Source organism: Cydia pomonella, chromosome 8 (genome assembly GCF_033807575.1).
Source record: "Cydia pomonella isolate Wapato2018A chromosome 8, ilCydPomo1, whole genome shotgun sequence".
Taxonomy (NCBI): Eukaryota; Metazoa; Arthropoda; class Insecta; order Lepidoptera; family Tortricidae; genus Cydia; species Cydia pomonella.
The window spans coordinates 19,121,886-19,141,483 of record NC_084710.1 but is presented as its reverse complement, the minus strand read 5'-3'; the positions used below and the strand labels follow the sequence as shown (position 1 = coordinate 19,141,483).

General features: G+C 37.8%; 1 protein-coding gene across 1 annotated transcript; it reads right to left on the bottom strand.

Annotated features, from left to right (window-relative positions):
• Positions 1-635: 635 nt before the first annotated feature.
• Positions 636-17,703, bottom strand: LOC133520783 (STAM-binding protein-like A). Its single transcript, XM_061855441.1, has 9 exons — positions 15,189-17,703; positions 13,501-13,768; positions 12,828-12,944; positions 12,116-12,249; positions 11,327-11,474; positions 10,449-10,586; positions 9,159-9,271; positions 8,605-8,707; positions 636-6,666 (listed from the first exon to the last, which is right to left on the bottom strand). The coding sequence occupies exons 1-9, from the start codon at positions 15,314-15,316 to the stop codon at positions 6,604-6,606; spliced, it is 1,212 nt and encodes a 403-aa protein (XP_061711425.1). The 5' UTR covers positions 15,317-17,703; the 3' UTR covers positions 636-6,603.
• Between the last annotated feature and the right edge of the window lie 1,895 nt (positions 17,704-19,598).

Genomic DNA, 19,598 nt, shown 5'->3' with positions numbered 1-19,598 from the left:
AAAAAGTGGCGCCATCTTACCGGGCACTACCTAAAGATGATGGCGCCATCGCTCGGAACGATGCTGCTACACCTTTGGCCTTTGATCTATTAGATGGCGCCACTTTTTGATATTTAACACATTCACTGCCAGACAAAAAACGGCGCAATACCCCAGAAACCGGTGGTCTATAGCTGCGTACAAAACAACCCGCCCAGCGGGTTGTCCGGCATCTGAACAAAGTTCACGAGCGCCCACCAGGTGGGTTCCCGGCAGTGAATGTGTTAACAAATTTAACTCATATCAGTAAAAGAATAAGAATCAAAGTCAAATAGAGTTCTAAAAATTTTAATTATGTGTCGAAAGATGGCAGTAAATTTACGTCGCTACAAAGTTTTTTTTGACAATAAACCTCTATTTAATTCTCTTTGGTAGTACTTATTAACTTCGGTGAAATTTCAATCATTTAAACAAAGCCAAATCAATTCTATTGCCTACAGTATAGAGTATACACTGACAATATTGGGATTTATTTCTTGTAGGGCAAGCGCCAGAATAGAACCTAAGAAGGTAAATAAAAATGTTATATTTTGGTAACCGTGAATGTCTTATGGGTTTACAGTCTAATCTAAAGGGTTCAAATAACATGACTAAGATAATTTGATAGCAGTTTTATTCACATTGGTCCATACGAATTGTGAATCACATTCAATTGTAATAAAACTAATTATTTGGTCACATTTACCAAGTGAATTTGAAAATAAATTACTCATTAAGATTTAACAACTGAAGACGCCTCGTCTGTAATCTTCTGTACAAAACAATCTGCCAATTTTTGCGGGGAGGGGCATGTCAAATGTATGTTTATTTGTACGTACAATTAGCCATGTCAGATAAACGTCAGTCCATACAATACACATGACCATTGGCTGAGGTTTTCGACAGAGGTAAGCTCTTAAAGGCGACTGCAGTTGTTAAATCCTCCAATCTCAGAATCCAAAGAGGTTTGGAATCAGCATTGATGTCTGGAAACGCCCATTTTCAACGTCTACTTGGTAAGTGTGACCAACCTTAACATTGCACTCTTTAAATGCATCACTTTTGCATAACCTCAATAATTAAATATTTACACAAAATAGTGCTATTCAGCATAAAGCAATATACTTAGTGAGAAATTAATAATTAAATAACAATAGTTAACACTCAGTGCGATTAACAAAAAATGCAACATTTATTAAAATAACGAGTTTTTTTAGTTATTCGAGATACACTTTTGTAATGTAACAAGATAATCCAAAATCAACCTTAATAGATCGTGTCATTCACGAAGACGCGTGCCTTGACTCGTATTGTCATGTGATTAAAGGTTAGATTTGACAAATCTGCGCGTCATCGTGAATGACACGAACTATATCTAATTCAGCTCAAAGTTCGCTTTCTCAAATGATTGTAATTTTAAAGATTCTGCGAATTACTAATTTATGTGAAAACACTTCTAAACTCGACCTTTTACGTATCACAATAAGACCTACTTTCGTAAATAAGTTAAAAACCCTTTCTGAAAAACTATGGATATTTTTATAACTTAGCCTCCCAACATTAGATAGCATCGTGTTTAGCGAATACCTATTATAAATATGGATATTATTTAATTTAATATTTATCTTTTCTATATCTCGCTTTTTAGCATTAGAAATAACTACATCATTTATTAAAATAAAAAACCAGCCAAGTGCGAGTCGGACTCACGCACGAAGGGTTCCGTCCCATTACGGAAAAATCGGCAAAAAAAATCACTTTTGTTGTATGGGCGCCCTACTAAAATATTTATTTTATTCTGTTTTTAGTATTTGTTATTATAGCAACAACCGAAATACATCATCTGTGAAATCTCAACTGTCTAGCTATCACGGTATATGAGATTCAGCCTGATGACAGACAGACAGACAGACAGTGGGAGTCTTAGTAATATGGCCCGTTATTATTCTTTGGGTACGGAACCCAAACGTAAAAAAAATGTAGTTACTATTACTTACGAAATCAAAAGGATGTAAATGAACATATAATAATATGCTATATAATTGTTACATATTTTCTGTGACTTATTTTTTAGTTGTTTTTCAATAAAGGGACACGTCAAAATCGTCTTTTTCTAATGCTAAAAAAACGAAGTATAGCAAATATCCTCACAAATACATCTCACTATTTCATTTCTAGTATAAGCTTCAGTCTTCAGGCTAAACCTCTGATTACACAATAAATACTGACTAAGGGTGTTGCACACCAATCGATCGATGGCATCGATCGATCGATCGATTTGTCTAAGTAAAAACTATCGCTCGACGTCGACTGTCTATGTCGACGTCGATGCCATCGATGGACTGGTAACACCCTAATTCCTTAAAGACCTTAGAAATAGAATGTAGATTGTAGTCTGTTTCTATTCTGTCATTGCACATACATTTCAATTTCATAATGTAACATTTAAATTGATAAAAATAACAATTATAGTCACATTTAAGATATTGTCAAAAAAATCATTTCATCATCAAGCTTTTATCGCTAACCGTACTTTTCTTTGAATAGGCAACTAATACTCATTGCGACATTTTTACTAAACCAAACACAATTAGGTTTTTGCGTTGTTTTATCACAGAGTTCCTATGGCCACCTCTTGTGCACCCATATTTTATACTTTATTGTACCATAATATTGCATTTTCACCCAACTTACATATGTATGTGAAGTTTGAAGCCCAATCGGATGATGGGAAGTGGGTCTAAATTAGCTTGCAAGATTTGACCCCACCATACATACATACATAAAAGCTTGTAATGAAAATGCCCATCACGGAGTCAGTGTGTAAATGCCTCATTCAAGCTAACTGCTGGCATAAATTGAAGGCTTTTGAGTTTGCGTATAATCGAAATAGAACAGTATTTACGAGGTAGCGACGTAAGAACATTTTACCTACAGGGTTTCCTTTTGAACCTTCAGCCATATTATGCAAGGTGTAAAACGGGGAACCAGAAAGATTTTAACAGTGTATTCCTGATCACATTTAAAGACTTAAATGTCATATAAACTTTTCTGGATTTCACCTAGTTTCAAAGTTAATACCAATAATAATAAAATTAAATCAGCCTATATACGGCCCACTGCTGGGCACAGGCCTCCTCTCATACGCGAGAGGGCTCGGGCTATAGTCCACACGCTAGCCCAATGCAGACTGGGGACTTCACATACACCTTTGAATTTCTTCGCACATGTATGCAGGTTTCCTTACGATGTTTTCCTTCACCGAAAAGCTGGTGGTAAATATCAAATGACATTTCGTACATAAGTCCCGAAAAACTCATACCAACGAGCCAGGATTTGAACCCGCGACCTCCGGATTGAAAGTCAAACGTCATATCCACTCGGCCACCACCGCTTATAATACCAATAAAAAAACATTTTATTGTTACTTAGTGCAAAACGCTTTTTTGATGGTATGAGTTGCAGTCTAAATATACTCATTGATAGATGTCAAAAAGTGACAAATAACACTTTGCAAAAACTAGATTTCACGAAAAAAAAGTATAAAATTCGCCAGGTTTACCATAACATTTGATGATTTTTTTTCTTCTTTTGGCTTCAGAAGTGCGAGGTTAAAATCTTTCGGGTTGCTCGTGTTACACCGTGTATAAGTAGATCATTCTGCTACTAAACACTTCTACTATGGGACCCAACATAAAATTTCAAGTTTTTTTCGTTTCAGCTTATCAGATGTTGATATATTTTCGAATTAGGGGTTGGTCCCATAGTGATAGTTCATACACAGTCACCCCGCAAAATATGGCTAAGAGTTGAAAAAATATCCTGTAGTTTTAATTAAATATTGCATTGCAAATAAGAAATGCAGATCAAAACCTATGGACACTTCTAATATGACACTTAACTAAAGTGCAAAAGGAAGCACGCGTGGATTCAATCATAAGGTATATTTTCTACTCGTCGACTGTAATCGTTTACCAAACTATAATTTCGTACTTTTCATGTATCGGCTCCCAACACAACTATAATATTCATTTCGATACGCTGTAGTCAACTATAAATAGTTTGACTAATCACGTGCCGCCGCCCTCCCATAGAAAAGACATAAACGGGCGACAATAATTGCGCGTTTATGTTTTTTGTACTACATTTTTGTTAACTGAGAACTTTCATTAATTATTTAGGTTTTACAGTAAAAAAAGTATTATTTTAGATGACTCGTAGAAAAAGTATTCATATACAATCAAGCTTTTCAATCTCGTACCTTACTTAGGCAGCTCAGCAAGCTTCCTTGCCTAAACACGGTACTCGACTGAAAAGCTCTCTATTATATCACGATTGTATAAAATACTATTTATTCATTTATAAAACAGGTATACGTTGGTAAAAATCCATATTTCAAGTCTAAATTTGAAGAAGTCAACTCGGTTTTATTTCGGTTACTATTTGCGTATAGTCGTTCGATTTGTAGCTGGCCCCGAGCGGCTAATCCTTTGTCTATTATTGAGTAAAACCGCACTAGCTGCAAAAAAAGGGTCGTATAATTCTAATTGGCACCTGAGCGCGGGTTAGTCCAACGCTCAAAAAACCAGTAGGTGCGTTCTCTGATAACGCTTTGTTCCGCATCTAGAGCACACATTTTAAACAAGTTCTGTAGCGTTCGACTCGCCGGCACCCAGTAACCGTAGAGGGACCACCGAAGAAATAGCAAATTATTTTTCCATTTGTTCATTTTAAATCTTACTGCAATTTCCATAAGAGTTGTAATTCAATAACCGGTTAAAGTGATCCGACCATTTTTTGCAGGTAGTGGCACGTGCGGTTATACTTAACAATAGACAAAGGATTAGCCGCACGGGGCCAGCTACAAATCGAACGACTATAACCCTTTTAAAACTTACGTCAATCATATGCGGCACGTCATTGTGAACCTTGTCGTAATGCTCGAAGGCTGATATTGGTATGTAGCCGCGCGTCAATTGACGTCTTTGGCGGTCAAAGGGTTAAAAGAGTACAGAATCTTATTAGACGTCAGTAATTTTTTGTAGAGCGCAATCGTTTTTAAAGATAATGTCTTATCCTCTTAACGCATTCGCTGTCAGTGTGCACTACGCGCTACGAGTGTAGCCGATTACGTTGTTTATTCTCTTTGTAGCGAAAAGCGCCTACGAATAGAGAACCCGGTCGGGTCGCTGGCTGTGAGTATTTTAAATAAAGAAAAGACTCAAGAAAGGACTCAAGTTTCTAAAGGAGAGTCAAATGGGTTTAAAATATCTGACTTTAACTTAACCGATTCGACTCTAAAAAAAACAGGATTCGAAGGAAATTTTTTACCAACATTACTGTACCTACTCGCATTTGCACATAACCATTCTCACCGACGTCGGTCTCTTTCGAAATCGTTTTGAGATTAAATAGTGTGCATACTAGCCAAGTGAGAGACTCGTTTATAGACTCGCAACTTAATGTGTAAAAGTTATGTAATTAGCAAAATAAGTAAGCATAGAGCGCTCACTCCATACATTCAAAACCAGGGGGAGGAAACTAGAGCGTTCGGGCTTTCTCGGCTCCGTCCGGCTCAGCATTGCTCCGAGCAATTATTAGGGTTGGCACAACTTGACGTTCCTTTGCGTGCAAAACCACAGATAATTACATGAATTTTGACAACCCTAAAATGCCGAAAGGGATAGTTCCATACATTAGAAAGGGACAACATGATTCGGCCCTGAATGCGGCTGTCAAACTTCGGCTTTGTAGGAAGTTTCCTTTCTGTACGGTAGTACTATTATTTATTCTGTGACACAACGCTTATTATTTTCGTAGTGGACATCTACTGCTACTTGACAATAGATGTCGCTTCTAATGAAAAGTCTAAAGCTCAACATTTTTTTAGCTAATATTAAAATTAGATTAACCGGAACTCTATTTTTAACTCCTTCTGCTTGTAATATTAGTTGTAAATATCTGAGCAATACACTTTTCGTCAGTCGCGACACTCAAGACATCTAGTGTCAAGTAGCGGTAATGATAAATCCGCTACTTGACGCTAGATGTTGACTACGAAAATAATAAAGTGTTTTGGTACGAAAACTGATGTATGGAGTGAGCACTCTATGCTTACTTATTTCTCTATGGTGATACTGTACTCTGCGATTGGCATTTATCGACAACAGTTTGTCTTCTTGACTAGGCCCCTATTATGGAAGGTAGAGGTAAGGAATACAATCTCCATTTACCAAAAAACCTTAAATAGGTGGCTCTACAATACCTAAAATATTTGATAAAAAAAAACCAATCACAGACAGCGCACTTCACTCAGTCAATAACACCTACGTTCGTAGCTACACTAGCGCTACTCTGGAGAGATTTGGAACTATTATTTATAGCTGACAGCTGGACACTTTTGCAACAGTTCTGCCTATGGAGATTATATTCCTTACCTCCGCCTTCCATAGCCCCTATTACACAACGGTGACAGTGACGTAACTTATAGACCCGGAACTGGGTAGGAAATGTCATTGTGATGACGGGATAGTTCGCAACCTGGGTGCTTGTTAGACAGGTACATAAAGCTAAATATCAGTGCGCTCATCTCCGAAGATCCACCATCTCGACGGACGCCGATTGGTCTATGCGAATGTGGTCGACCGTCTGAAATATAGTTACAAATGAAAGCTTGTAAACGTAGCATAATTTAGTAATGTACGGAAGAAATTATGCGGAATTTCACCACTTCTCAAAAACAAAACACGATAAGATAAGATGATATATATCGTGTCATTCACGAAGACGCATGCCTTGACTTGTATTGTCATGTTAATAAAGGTTAGATTTGTCAAATCTGCGCGTCATCGTGGATGACACGATTTATATACACCGTGTTTTTATTCAATTTCGTTAACTTCGGGGTATCGGTAAGTACGTTTAAGGAAACTAAATGGCATAGTTAATTATAAAAAAAAAAAAATGTTTTTTTTACTACTTTTATTTTTATAAAAAGTAACTAAATGTTGCATATAGCGTTGTTGTAACACGGGCATTACATTTAACTCAACCAAACAATTGAAAACTGTGACATATCAATGTCATTTCGAACGTCGGTCGTCCGAGATAGTACTTACGTTTAGTAGCAAATGTATGAACTCGTACTAAACACTAATCAATAAGTAAACAGGCCCTAAGGTAAGTGTACACGCTCGTAAGGGCCTTATAAGATAAAAATTAATGATTGATTATCTCCGAAATGGAGTTAATTAGAATATCGGTGTCTTTGAGAAAGTTACTTAATTTAAGCTCAGGAATGCACCCTCGAAATTAACGCAAATCAAAAAAACACGGTGTATAATATCGTTAGGGTGAATCGTCAAATGACGAAAAATTTTGCATATATAATACTTAGCAGTTGTTTAGTTATTGTGTTGCCAAAAGTATATTTAAAACAAATTAGATCTCTCCATTTTATCAAAGTACAAGTTATAATAAATAAATAAATATTATAGGACATTATTACACAAATTGACTAAGTCCCACAGTAAGCTCAATAAGGCTTGTGTTGAGGGTACTTAGACAACGATATATATAATATATAAATATTTATAAATACTTAAATACATAGAAAACACTCATGACTCAGGAACAAATATCCATGCTCATCACACGAATAAATGCCCTTACCAGGATTTGAACCCGGGACCATCAGCTTCGTAGGCAGGGTCACCACCCACTAGGCCAAACCGGTCGTCTAAATAAGCTCTCTTCTAAGTCTAAAAAAACAATAGTTTAGCATTAAACCGGGAATATTATTACGATTGTCATTTGCTGGGCTAATGATGAGCGGCCATTTGATCGGCTTTGATGGTTTAGACTTGCAAAATTGTAATCGCGTTATGTATAGACTTCATAAAATTGGACCTGGTACCCTCCTGGTATTGGGTCTGGAATTCCTCCTAGAACACGATAACTAATAAACTTACCCAGATTTGTTATTAACTTTAACTGGCACGTATTATCCGCGGCACGTAAGTAAAGGGACCGTGCGCGTTGGAGGGTCTGCCATCTTGTGGCTTGAATCGGAACCATAAACATGCACATTTACACGTCAAGTGTTTTCTTGTGCATAGTAGATTCTGCCATCTTGTGGGCTACATCGGAACAATAAACATCACATTTACGCCTCGCGCCAAAAATCTGACGGCTCCTGTGCTGCCTCCTACAGTTCATGCACGCTCCCTATAACCCGCGCAGTAGATTTAAATTATTAAAATATATCTGAAATTAAATATATACTTGTTTTATTATAACCTAAATAAATAAGATAAGGGTTTAACATTTTTCTTCACTTCGTTTTTCCTCAAGTTGCGGTCTGGCCTGCGCAGTAGCGGTCGAAGTAGATTTCACTTACGTGCCGCGGACTATTCAAATCATCTCCGACGTTTGAGGACGGCATTCTGACCATGGTTTCGGTAAAACTTAAGTATACGCGATTAAGTCCCGTTAAATTAAATCATCATGCATAAACATCGTATAGAAAGCAGTCCTATAAACATTTCTACGGCCTACCTACGTAAAAAGCTGGTAAATATAACTTACGTAGAAGAGCGGCGGGTCCTCGGCGTGCGGGTGGAAGCCGAGCTGCCGGCAGTTCGTGATGTACTGCATACCGTGGTCGGGAGTTAGCGCGAAGAATCCAGTCCTACAAATAATGCAATGGTTCAGGTTTTTATGCTAAATATGCCAAATAAGAGCTAAGTGAACCTCGTTAGGCCCATTATCTAAGATGAGTTCGACTAAGATCGGACACCGGGCAAGATTGTATTATTCAAATTTCCGCCTGTAGCGGGGGTTAGTAGGGTATAAGATGGCTAGTTATTAAAGGGTGACCAGTTATTGACAACTTATACTAAAAATGTATTCTGTTTATAGGTGAATAGAATTCATTTTTAGTATAAGGTGGCCAGTAAATAAAGAGTGGCCAGTAACTGACGATCTATCCTAATAACTTTTTTGTTCTTCGTGTTTTTTCTTGGTCGATCCCAAACCACCAACGGAGCGGCAGCTGACAAGTTTCCGCTCGCTAATTAAGCCCGCTAAGCTATTGGTTAAATCAGTTGCTGACTTACGGTACATTATATTAGAACGCTTACTCGTTGTATTTGGGCGCACACACGATGGCGATGGCCTCGGGCATCATGAGCTGGTACGAGCACTGCGTGTGTAAGTCCACGGACGAGAGAAATGCCGTCTGGGTCGGGTGCGTCTGCAATAGAATTTCAACCTTATAGCTCAGAAGGTATAGTGCATATTCGAACAAACAATCATACATTGCAAAATGATGCCATAAATTAAACCAAATGTAACGATCGTAAGAGAAGTTCTGTGTCCAGCTGTTTTTACAAACTTTTATTAATTTTATACCGGTATTTATATATTAGAATTAAGCCTATTTGTAAAAAAACACCCTGAATATTTCACAAAGCGTTCATGCAAAGAAAATATCAGATCACAATATAAGTACAATATGGTACTTCCGAGAACTAGCACCTCAATATATAAAAAAAGTACGTTCATATCTGCTATTAATGTCTTCAACCATCTGCCAAACGAAATAAAAAGCCTCGAAGGAAATACTTTTAAAAGATGCTTAAAAAACTTTTTAATAGACAAAGTTTTCTATAATTTAAAAGAATTTTATAACTATGTAAACCTAAATGTATATTAAAATATAGTTTAAGATAAAATATTAAAACCTAGTTTAAGTTAAAAATAATTGTATACCCGAGAAGGGTAAAACTGTTGATACTCATCAAAAAATGTACCTAAGTCATATTCTTGTACCTACACAGTTTGCACAATAAATATTTCTGATTTCTGATTTCATCTGTCCCGTTGTCTGTCTGTAATCAAATCTTGCAAGTTAAATTTGACCCACTTTCCGGTTTCCAATGAAGCTGAAAATTTGCATACATATGTAAGTCGGCTGACAATGCAATATAGAGCAACGAGCTGATCTGATGATGGAGACAGGAGGTGGCCATAGGAACTCTGTGATGAAATATGACTACGTAATTGTGTTTGGAGTTGTTAGAATTGTCTCGATGAGTATTATACTTGCCGCAAAACTAACTGGCCACTGAGATCATAATGCTATCTCCTTTACCCTTGTTAAGACCAACCAAGAGTGAAAGAGATGGGATTATGACCTGACTCGCCACTTTTGCGCCAAGTATAGTTGCTTGTCGAAAGAAAAGTACAGTCAGTGATAAAAGCTTGTATCAAAAATGAAATGTTTGACAAAAAACATATTTAGTCAAATGTTGTAGGAACTTGAGATATTTGCAACGCCAATTGAAAATTAAAAATGTATTCAGATGACAAATACTACGAAACATCGCGTGGTGATTCCCATATATTAATTTAGATTCCCCAGATCTTACATGTATCCAGCCCAGCGTGATGAGGTTGTTTTGGTCCTGGTACAGGAAGATGTCCTCCTCGTTGTTGGTGCTGCACGAGTCCGCGGTGCCGGTCTGCTGCGGGATGATCACGTGCGTGATCTTTAGCTGGTCGCGCTCCTGGATTCAGAATATAGTTTTCTATTAGCTATCAAAATTTATTAAACAAAAGGAGTCAGTTTTGATCCCATATTATTATATTATGCTGTTTAGGTTAAATACCTTTAATGACATATGACATGCAGAAAATGGAGTAAGCGCCATAAATTGGTTTGGTATTGGTAGGTCGGAACTGACATACTACATCATATCTACATAGGCTCCCTAAGCTGCCTTTAGACGTGCCTAAATTTAACTAGCTGCGTGGAAAAGGCAATTGGCTTTTAATTCAGACTTGCTGTCATTTTACAAGCTTTTATTTAACTCGCAAATTTGACCCACTTCTCGGTTTCCGATGAAGCTGAAAATTTGCATACATATTTAAGTTGGGTGACAATGCATTATTAATATTATGGTACCATCGAGCTGATCTAATGACGGAGACAGGAGGGGGCCAGTAGGAACTCTATGATAAAACAACGCAACCTAATTGCGTTTGAGTTTTTAAAATTGTCTCGATAATTATTAGTTGTCCGTGGAAAGCAAAGTACAGTCAGCGATAAAAGCTTGTACCAAAAATGTTTTTTTTGCCATAAACTTATCACATGACTTTTTTGCAGCGTTTATCATAATAAAGTTACCTAAATCTGTACTTGTCTAAAGTCGGTTTGAGACAAAAGTATCTTAAAATATTGTTGAAGATGAGACAAAAGTATCTTCCACTACTGTCGGAGACCTTAAAAATGGACTCGTGGACTAACCAGCTTGCCGGCGAGGATGCCGCACGTCTCGATGTCTCGCGTCGTGTTGGGCTGCGCGAGGCGCAGGAAGTGCGCCATGAGCCGCGCCGGCACCAGCACGGCGCGCAGGCCGCACAGGCCCGGCGCCAGGCCCGCCGGGGTGCTGTCTCTGCAAACACATTATGTTGTCACTAGGTGGCTCCACACAGAACGAGCATACGCGCCCGGCAATTTCCTCGCGCATGTACTCGCTCAGTTCCACCTATTTACAGTTAAATGAAAAATACATAGTAAAATTTATATTATGAAAATCTTAATTTCTAGCCGCCTAGAGAGCCAGCCTTTAAAAATGTCAAAAAGGTCATACGTTTCATTCTAATTTTAATAGTTTTTTGACACATCAACATTGAATTTGTCTTGGCAAATTTTTACGTCTAAATATATAAAGGAATTATGTTCCTTGACTCAGATATGTTCTTATGTAAAAAAAGGCACCAAACTGTATTTTCTTAAAAATAGGTTATTACTCAAAAATCATTTTAATTTTTTCGGCTGGTTTATATATGAAATAGTACTGGCTGGTCAATTTCCATATAGATAAGAATAGTATTGGCTGGTACCTACATGTGACCGCGGCCCGCATAAAGTCCCACTTTGTCGCTTGCCATAAGGACGACATTTGCTTGTATCTTTAAACGAATAACCTGTCAAGGCGTCCTTATGGCCTTATATCAATATGGATAAGAATAATATTGGCTGGTGTTTCTATATGAATAATAATATAGTGTCTTCCAATTGGACTGTACTAACTGGTGCGATGGCGGGATAAGCGGCGGCACGGGCTCGTAGTTGTGCGGCGGCGCGCGCGGCGGCGTGGCCGCGAAGTCGTCCGGGTACAGGACTCCATCCACGGGCGGCGCGGATGGGGACACTGCCCATTTGTCCTGGGCAAACAGATGACATATTTTAATAAGTATTTATCCCATCAAAACATAGCTGGAGACCTGAAAAGTATAAGTGTAAACCATGTTTAACACATTTCGATTAGATTCTCTGTTCGAAAGCGCTTTTCGCTACATAGCGGATAAGCCAAGTAATCAGCTACGCTTATAACGCGTAGCGCGTGTTAGCAGTGAATGCGTGAACATTAAGAAAATCACAATTAAATGGGTTACATGTTGTGTAGAAAATCCAATAATTTACACATTAATTCAAGCTTAGAATTTACTCAATAAGGTGCTATTTTTATATAGGTTCAATTTGAAATCAACTTTATCAACAACCAACAATGTGCTGATACCCTTTAGTTGAAAACATTATAATTTTTTTTTTCTGTAGGTACATGTTAAAAGTAAAAGTGAAGGGGTCAAAACTCAAAAGATCCAAAGTGTAGGTATCTAAATGATTCAAATAAAATCTGTGACTGCATCAACAGTAGATACTTCTCTCCTTTCTTAAAATTCGCTTGATACACTGTAGATTGTAGGTCAATTAGAATAGCTAAATTAAAAATTATACATACTGCACCCTTCAAATGTGGGTGATCACGTCCATCCTCGTCGGCCTGCAGTCTCTCCGCTAACTTGGCATCATCTTGCTCTTGCTTTTTCCTCTGATCCTCTGCTAAACGTCTTTTCACCTAAAACAATTATCAGTGCAAAAATCATACCTTATTCATTAAATATTTTTTAATGCCTACATGTTTGTTTTACAATATTTATTTATTTGGGTTTGCCCTGCCTTGTTTTGTAGGTAAGACCTTTACATGCCATTTTTATATCAATGAATATTTCCCAATGATATTAATTTTCCAATAAACATATTCATTGTCATAAAAATGGTATGGGAAATTTTTTCGTACAGGCTAAACTCAAATAAATAACAAATTTTGCAGTTTTTGGCCAACAACAAACCTTATCATGGTTAATATAATGTGTGGTTGTAGTGGTTTGGTTTTGATTCCTTTTAAAGTAAATAATCAATATATGGCCCAATATACATCACAAACCACAATGTACACTCTGTTTCAATCTAATCTTTCCTAAACCAAATAATGTAGTATTTTTTTTGTTTCATTGCTTTCTCAAACAACCGAAAATAAACCCAATTTACTATATAACAAGGTTCAAATTAAAGTTAGGAAAGTTTTGTATGGTGGGCCTCACAAGGATAGAAGATCAAGTTCAAAGTCAAACCTCATTCTCCTGATACAACTTATGCTCTTTAGCAAACTGCTCCAACAATTTCTGCTTCAGCTTCTCCGCTTTAGGCATCACCTCCTTCAGCTTGGCCTGGTTCACACTCTTCACCTGCGCCGACACTGATGCATACTCCGGGTGCTTCCGCATCTTCTCAAGGAAGAGGGTCATGAACTTCATGTATAAGATGTATGCGTTTTCGAGGCTGCCTTCTGCTAGGTATACATTTGCCATACGGACCATTTCTAAGCCTGATCGGTAGTATCTAAAATGATAATAACTGACTAAATGTAACTTATCCACTTGGAGGATATTTAAGTGTATGAGAGGTCCAAATCCACATTGAAAATACCCCATCATAGTGGTTTCTATCTTGTTGACTAGTTAGTCAACAAGATAGAAACCACTAACTACTACTAAAACTACTTATATAATAAATGTATAGTTTGTCGAAATTAAAAAAGTGTTCTCCATAATTTTTGCATGTGCACAAAGTGAAAAATCTACCAAACAATAATTTTAAGTTCCGAATTTTCATTAAGCTAAACATTGAATAGGACAAAAAATTTATAAATCTGAATAGTAACTCAAAACACATGTGGCTAACAAATAAATTACTTTATAAAACTTTGTTGATTATTGATAACATAGGTATTACGAGGAGACTATTGTTTCTTGCAACCAAAGTGCCAAAATGTGTTTTTTTTTCTCCAAAGAATAGGGTCATTTGATCTTGCAAGTCTAGGTGCTAATAATGATTGTACTGACCAAATCTGCATAAACCTCAGGTTTATTCCTTTAGGATATTCATTAAGGTAGTGATTTCCATACAATGATATATGATTAGGACCCTTGAGACATTGACACTCAGGTAATGAGATGAGAAGACAATTCGAGATAAAAATTAAGACAATATTGTTCAGCACAACAATAAGCAAAATTCTAAATACAAGAGTTAATTTATTTTATAACTCAGTGACTTGATCCCACAGATCATTTCAAATTTTGAGAAACTAAAATATATTGAGCCATTTAACTATGAAATGAATGAACATAGCGCTACTATTAAATGAAGTAAATTTAAATGAAGGATGATAATTGATATGGCACATCACATCGTTGCCATAGTTACGATTAGTTGTCCAGGGGACAAAAGTTAATTGAAATACTGACTTTATGGTACTTAAATGTATCAAACTTGCGTTTTTGTGGTCGTTATAACCAATATCCATAATGGGCCCCCTACTAAGCATGTTAATTTTTTTTTTTTTTTTTTTTTAATTTATTTAGGATCACCAACAGACAATACATCAGAGAAAAAATAATCTGTAGCTTACATAACATTAAGGGTAGATGTTTGTCCAATTATAGGTAACCACAGCTTATTCCAGTATCTTAGGATGAACAATATAAGTACAGTAAGACATATAGACTTAAGCTATTAATAAATTAATAAATAAAATTTAAAATTTAACTAAAATTAAAATTAATAGAACGGCATGCAACGTCTCTTCAAACAAACTGTGCCACTGTTGTCCCTTGGACAACGGGACAGGATAACAAAACAAAAAAAGTTGATTCACCCATAAACATCAACGGAGTATGACTCACATCATGATGCAACTCAAGGACTATTTTCATTGGCCCTAGACCTAATGGTCACGACAGTCTAATTTCGGACTTACCTCCTCGGAGGTACGTTGGGGTCCACCTCCACCATGGCTCCATAGTTAGCTAGTTGTTTGACTCGCGCCGAAGGATCTAAAGAGGCCAAGTCTACATGTTTAGGACGCTTTTCCTGTGACTGCATCATGTCTAATGTCACAAAAGCACCCCAAGCGATTAGTAGAAAAGTTTAACAATTACAGTTTATATTTGAGTAAGGGAAAATTAGGAATAATCGGTGGAAATTCCGATTTGCGCTAGTACTATTTCTTAAAGTTTTCATTCCGTACTGTCAATACTGTCAATGTCACTTATGTCTTATGTCACAGTAAACTTGTCACTGTCAGAAGTGTCAGATTAGGCAGTGCGTTCTGATTTCTCCCCCGAGTTAAATATTTAGTTAAATATAAAAGTTTATATAATTTCTGGAAATACTGAGGAATTTAGAGTTAAACCGAGATAACTCTGCAGTGATTTTGATAGCGCAGACTATGAAATGAAACTGTTATTTATATGTCATCAATGGGGAATTTTACGTGAAAGTCTGCGTTGGAGGCGCCACTACCACAATCCATCACAATTTAAAGGTCTACCGTGAAACAAGAAAATCGAAATTTCGTTATCTAGCCTCTCTATCACTCTCGCATATTCGAGCGATAAAGAGGCAGATATTTCCCGATAGGCCCTTTGTAAACTTACCGCCTTGGTGCATCAAAGTCATATTTATTATCTGTGAAATCTTGTCAAAAAATACTGTTTACCGCCCGAATAAACTTTAAAAAACATGGGGCTTACCGCGAAAACCAAAATTCGCAAATTGCGGAGATCTTTCTCTTTTACTCTCATTAGGAGGTTTTTTTTTACACTACGTCGGTAGCAAACAAGCATACGGCCCGCCTGATGGTAAGCAGTATCCGTAGCCTATGTACGCCTGCAACTCCAGAGGCGTTACATGCGCGTTGCCGACCTTAAACCCGCCCCCCCACTCGTTGAGCTCTGGCAACCTTACTCACCGGCAGGAACACAACACTATGAGTAGGGTCTAGTGTTATTTGTTGCTGTTTTCTGTAAGGTGGAGGTACTTCCCCAGTTGGACTCTGCTCTAGATCTGGAATGACATCCACTGGCTGTGCCCTACCACACAAAGCGAGATGACATTCACAATGCCTATGGGCCTCTCTTTTGGACGTCGATTAAGGACGTACCCGGGTCCGAAATCATTTAAGGACGTATCCGGGTCCGGGTAATTAGTGACAGAGAAAAATGCCCGCAATTGACGAACACCGGCCCAGTATGTATAAGTCACTGTATGGTTAACTATAGGTGCTAGTGCTGCACTCTGGCGGCTGAACATTGCAATAATATATACATTTCTTTGTGCTGTACTGTCTTTACTGGAAATCATGTTATATTACTAGGCTGTTTACCCTAACCTAACCCTACGCTCAATATAAAAAAGAATATAATGGACTCTTCCATTCTTCCAAGCTTAACTTACGCTAGCCAGACATGGGTCTACACCGAAAAAGTAAAAAATAAAATTTTATCTTTTCAACATGCTATGGAACGAAGTATACTGAGGCTGAGAAAAATACAAAAAACGAGAAACGCAGACATCCGCATGAAAACTAAATTGACAGATGCCCTTGAATTTAGTTTAAAACAGAAGTGGAACTGGGACGGGCACTTGTCAAGATACGAAGACAGGAGATGGACTTACCAAATAACTAAATGGCTGGGCCCAACAGGCAAAAGAAAATGGGGAAGACAAAAGAAAAGATGGGCCGATGATATAATAACCACAGCAGGAAAATGTTGGATGCATATGGCAAAGGACAGAGGAAGGTGGAAAGGAATGGAGGAGGCTTTTACCCTCAGAGGGGCCACATAACAAAGATGGAAGAAATAGTTGTAAATTAGAAATACATTGCCAAACTTGTTAAGTGGAAAAAAAAGCTTTAATAATAATAAATCCTACGCCAGGGGCGGGACAGACGCCTGATTCGAAAAAAATGCGCCATCTATTTCACTTAACACAAGTTGTTTTTTTTTTTTAATATGGCATCCCCGCATCCACGTTGGCTACACTTTATCTAATATCTGAAGCCCCCTCCAGACTATGCGCGTGAATCGCGGCGCGACTTCGCGGAGCGAACAAAGGGGAAAAAAAAAACTATGCACAAGAAAACACGTGACGTGTAAATGTACATGTTTATGATTCCGATTCAGGCCACAAGATGGCAGACCCTCCTACGCGCACGGTCCCTATACCGCGACGTTGACGTAGACTCCACACTCGCACAACTTCACGGCGATTTCGCAGTTTAGTTCGCGGCACGATAGCGCCGCAGCGTCAGCTGATCGGATTTAGTTTGCGGCAAGGCACTGATTCAAACTGGGAACTGTCAAATTGATTTTTGGTTGATCAAGTTCGCACCCAATAACCAAGTAGCCGCCATAGAAGGTTATGACAGTTTAATAGATAAACCGACGCGTGAGCGAATCGCGGCGCGAAGCGATTGCGAGTGTGGAGTCTTGCAAGTTCGCGCTTGGGCTTGGCGTCTCCTTTGACGCGGGCCAAATACCGACAAAAAACGGGGAATAAGGCGCGATGGCGTAAACAATCTGCGAAATCGACGTGAGGACCATCCACACTCGCGTTCGCGGCTTCGCGCCTCGATTCGCGCACGAGTGTGGAGGGCCCTTGACATTATATTGGACAATTACGGCTTGTTTACGCATACGGTTTTTTTTTAAATAAGCTGTAACGAAAATAAACATATATTTAATTACATCTGATGGACTACTCCATACCTTATTATGTTATCGTATACCTTTAAACGAGCAATTCTTGTATATATATATATAGTACCTGGGCGACCGAGCGTTGCTCGGTTATAACTATTTATTGTAATATGGTGGTGTATAGGTGATAATCTTAACTACATTTTTTTCCTAAATTAAACTTGTCTAAAACAATAAAAAATAAAAATGATATATAAAATTGAACATATAAAAAAAAAAGTTAGTCACCGGGCGAGATTCGAACCCGTAACACTCGTTTAGCAGTCCGCGTCTTAACCCGCTGGACTAGACGGACAGTGGCCGGCAACACGAAATTAGCGACCATATTCTGCGTCGAAAGAAAAACGCATGAAAACTCGAAAACACACGTTTTCCCAAACATAAGACTCAGAAATACAGATCACAGAAATATATTTTTTTAATTTTTATTGTTTTAGACAAGTTTAATTTAGTAAAAAAAAAATTAGTTAAGATTTTCACCTATACACCACCATATTACAATAAATAGTTATAACCGAGCAAAGCTCGGTCGCCCAGGTACTATATATATATATATTTCTGTGATCTCGGAAACGGCTCTAACGATTTCGCTGAAATTTGGTATATGGGGGTTTTTGGGGGTATACAATCTATCTAGATTAGTCTTATGTTTGGGAATACGCGTGTTTTCGAGTTTTCATGCGTTTTTCTTTCGACGCAGAATATGGTCGCTAATTTCGTGTTGCTGGCCACTGTCCGTCTGGTCCAGCGGGTTAAGACGCGGACTGCTAAACGAGTGTAACGGGTTCGAATCTCGCCCGACTTTTGTTTTTTTTTTTATATGTTCAAGTTTATATAAAAAATAATAATTTTTATTGTTTTAGACAAGTTTAATTTAGTAAAAAAATGACCTATGTAATAAGAGAAATTGACAATAGATGGCGTTACTCTGTGACAAGTGCTGTAAGGTTAAAATCGATTGTAAATAATAATAATTGTCAGTTCACATTTTACTTTTTAAGTTTATGTAGATTATCACCTATACACCACCATATTACAATAAATAGTTATAACCGAGCAAAGCTCGGTCGCCCAGGTACTATACTTTAATCGAGTCCGAATATACAGTTAAGTGCCAGGGTACGTATACAGTAAGTAAAAACGTTTTTGAACCAAGATACTTTATAAAAAAACTCTTCAAAAGCACGTATTAAAGAGTACATCCCGCAAGAAATACACTAACATCATGACGGGGACCCAAAAAACAGCGGTTATACACAGCATGAAGCACTTGCAACACTTCCCACAACCGCGGCAGCAGTTTTCACAGCAATATACCGGCGTGCTAAGGCATAACCATTCACAATCATCTGCGTAATTACAAGGTGCTGGGTTATAGAAACACTTACGAATTTTAATTCGGGCACGATGCATAGCACTTCTTAAGTTACACCTCTTATCTCTACAACAAGAACACTCATATATTCCAGCATGACACCATCCATTTTGGCAGCAATTGCAATCATACTTTCCAAGGTTTTTGCGCGGTGAACATGCTTTATCACGGCGTGTACAAGCTGGTTCCTTACGCGGACATTCTGGTCCTCTGTATGAACAGTCTGGTCCTTTGCGTGAACATTTTGGTC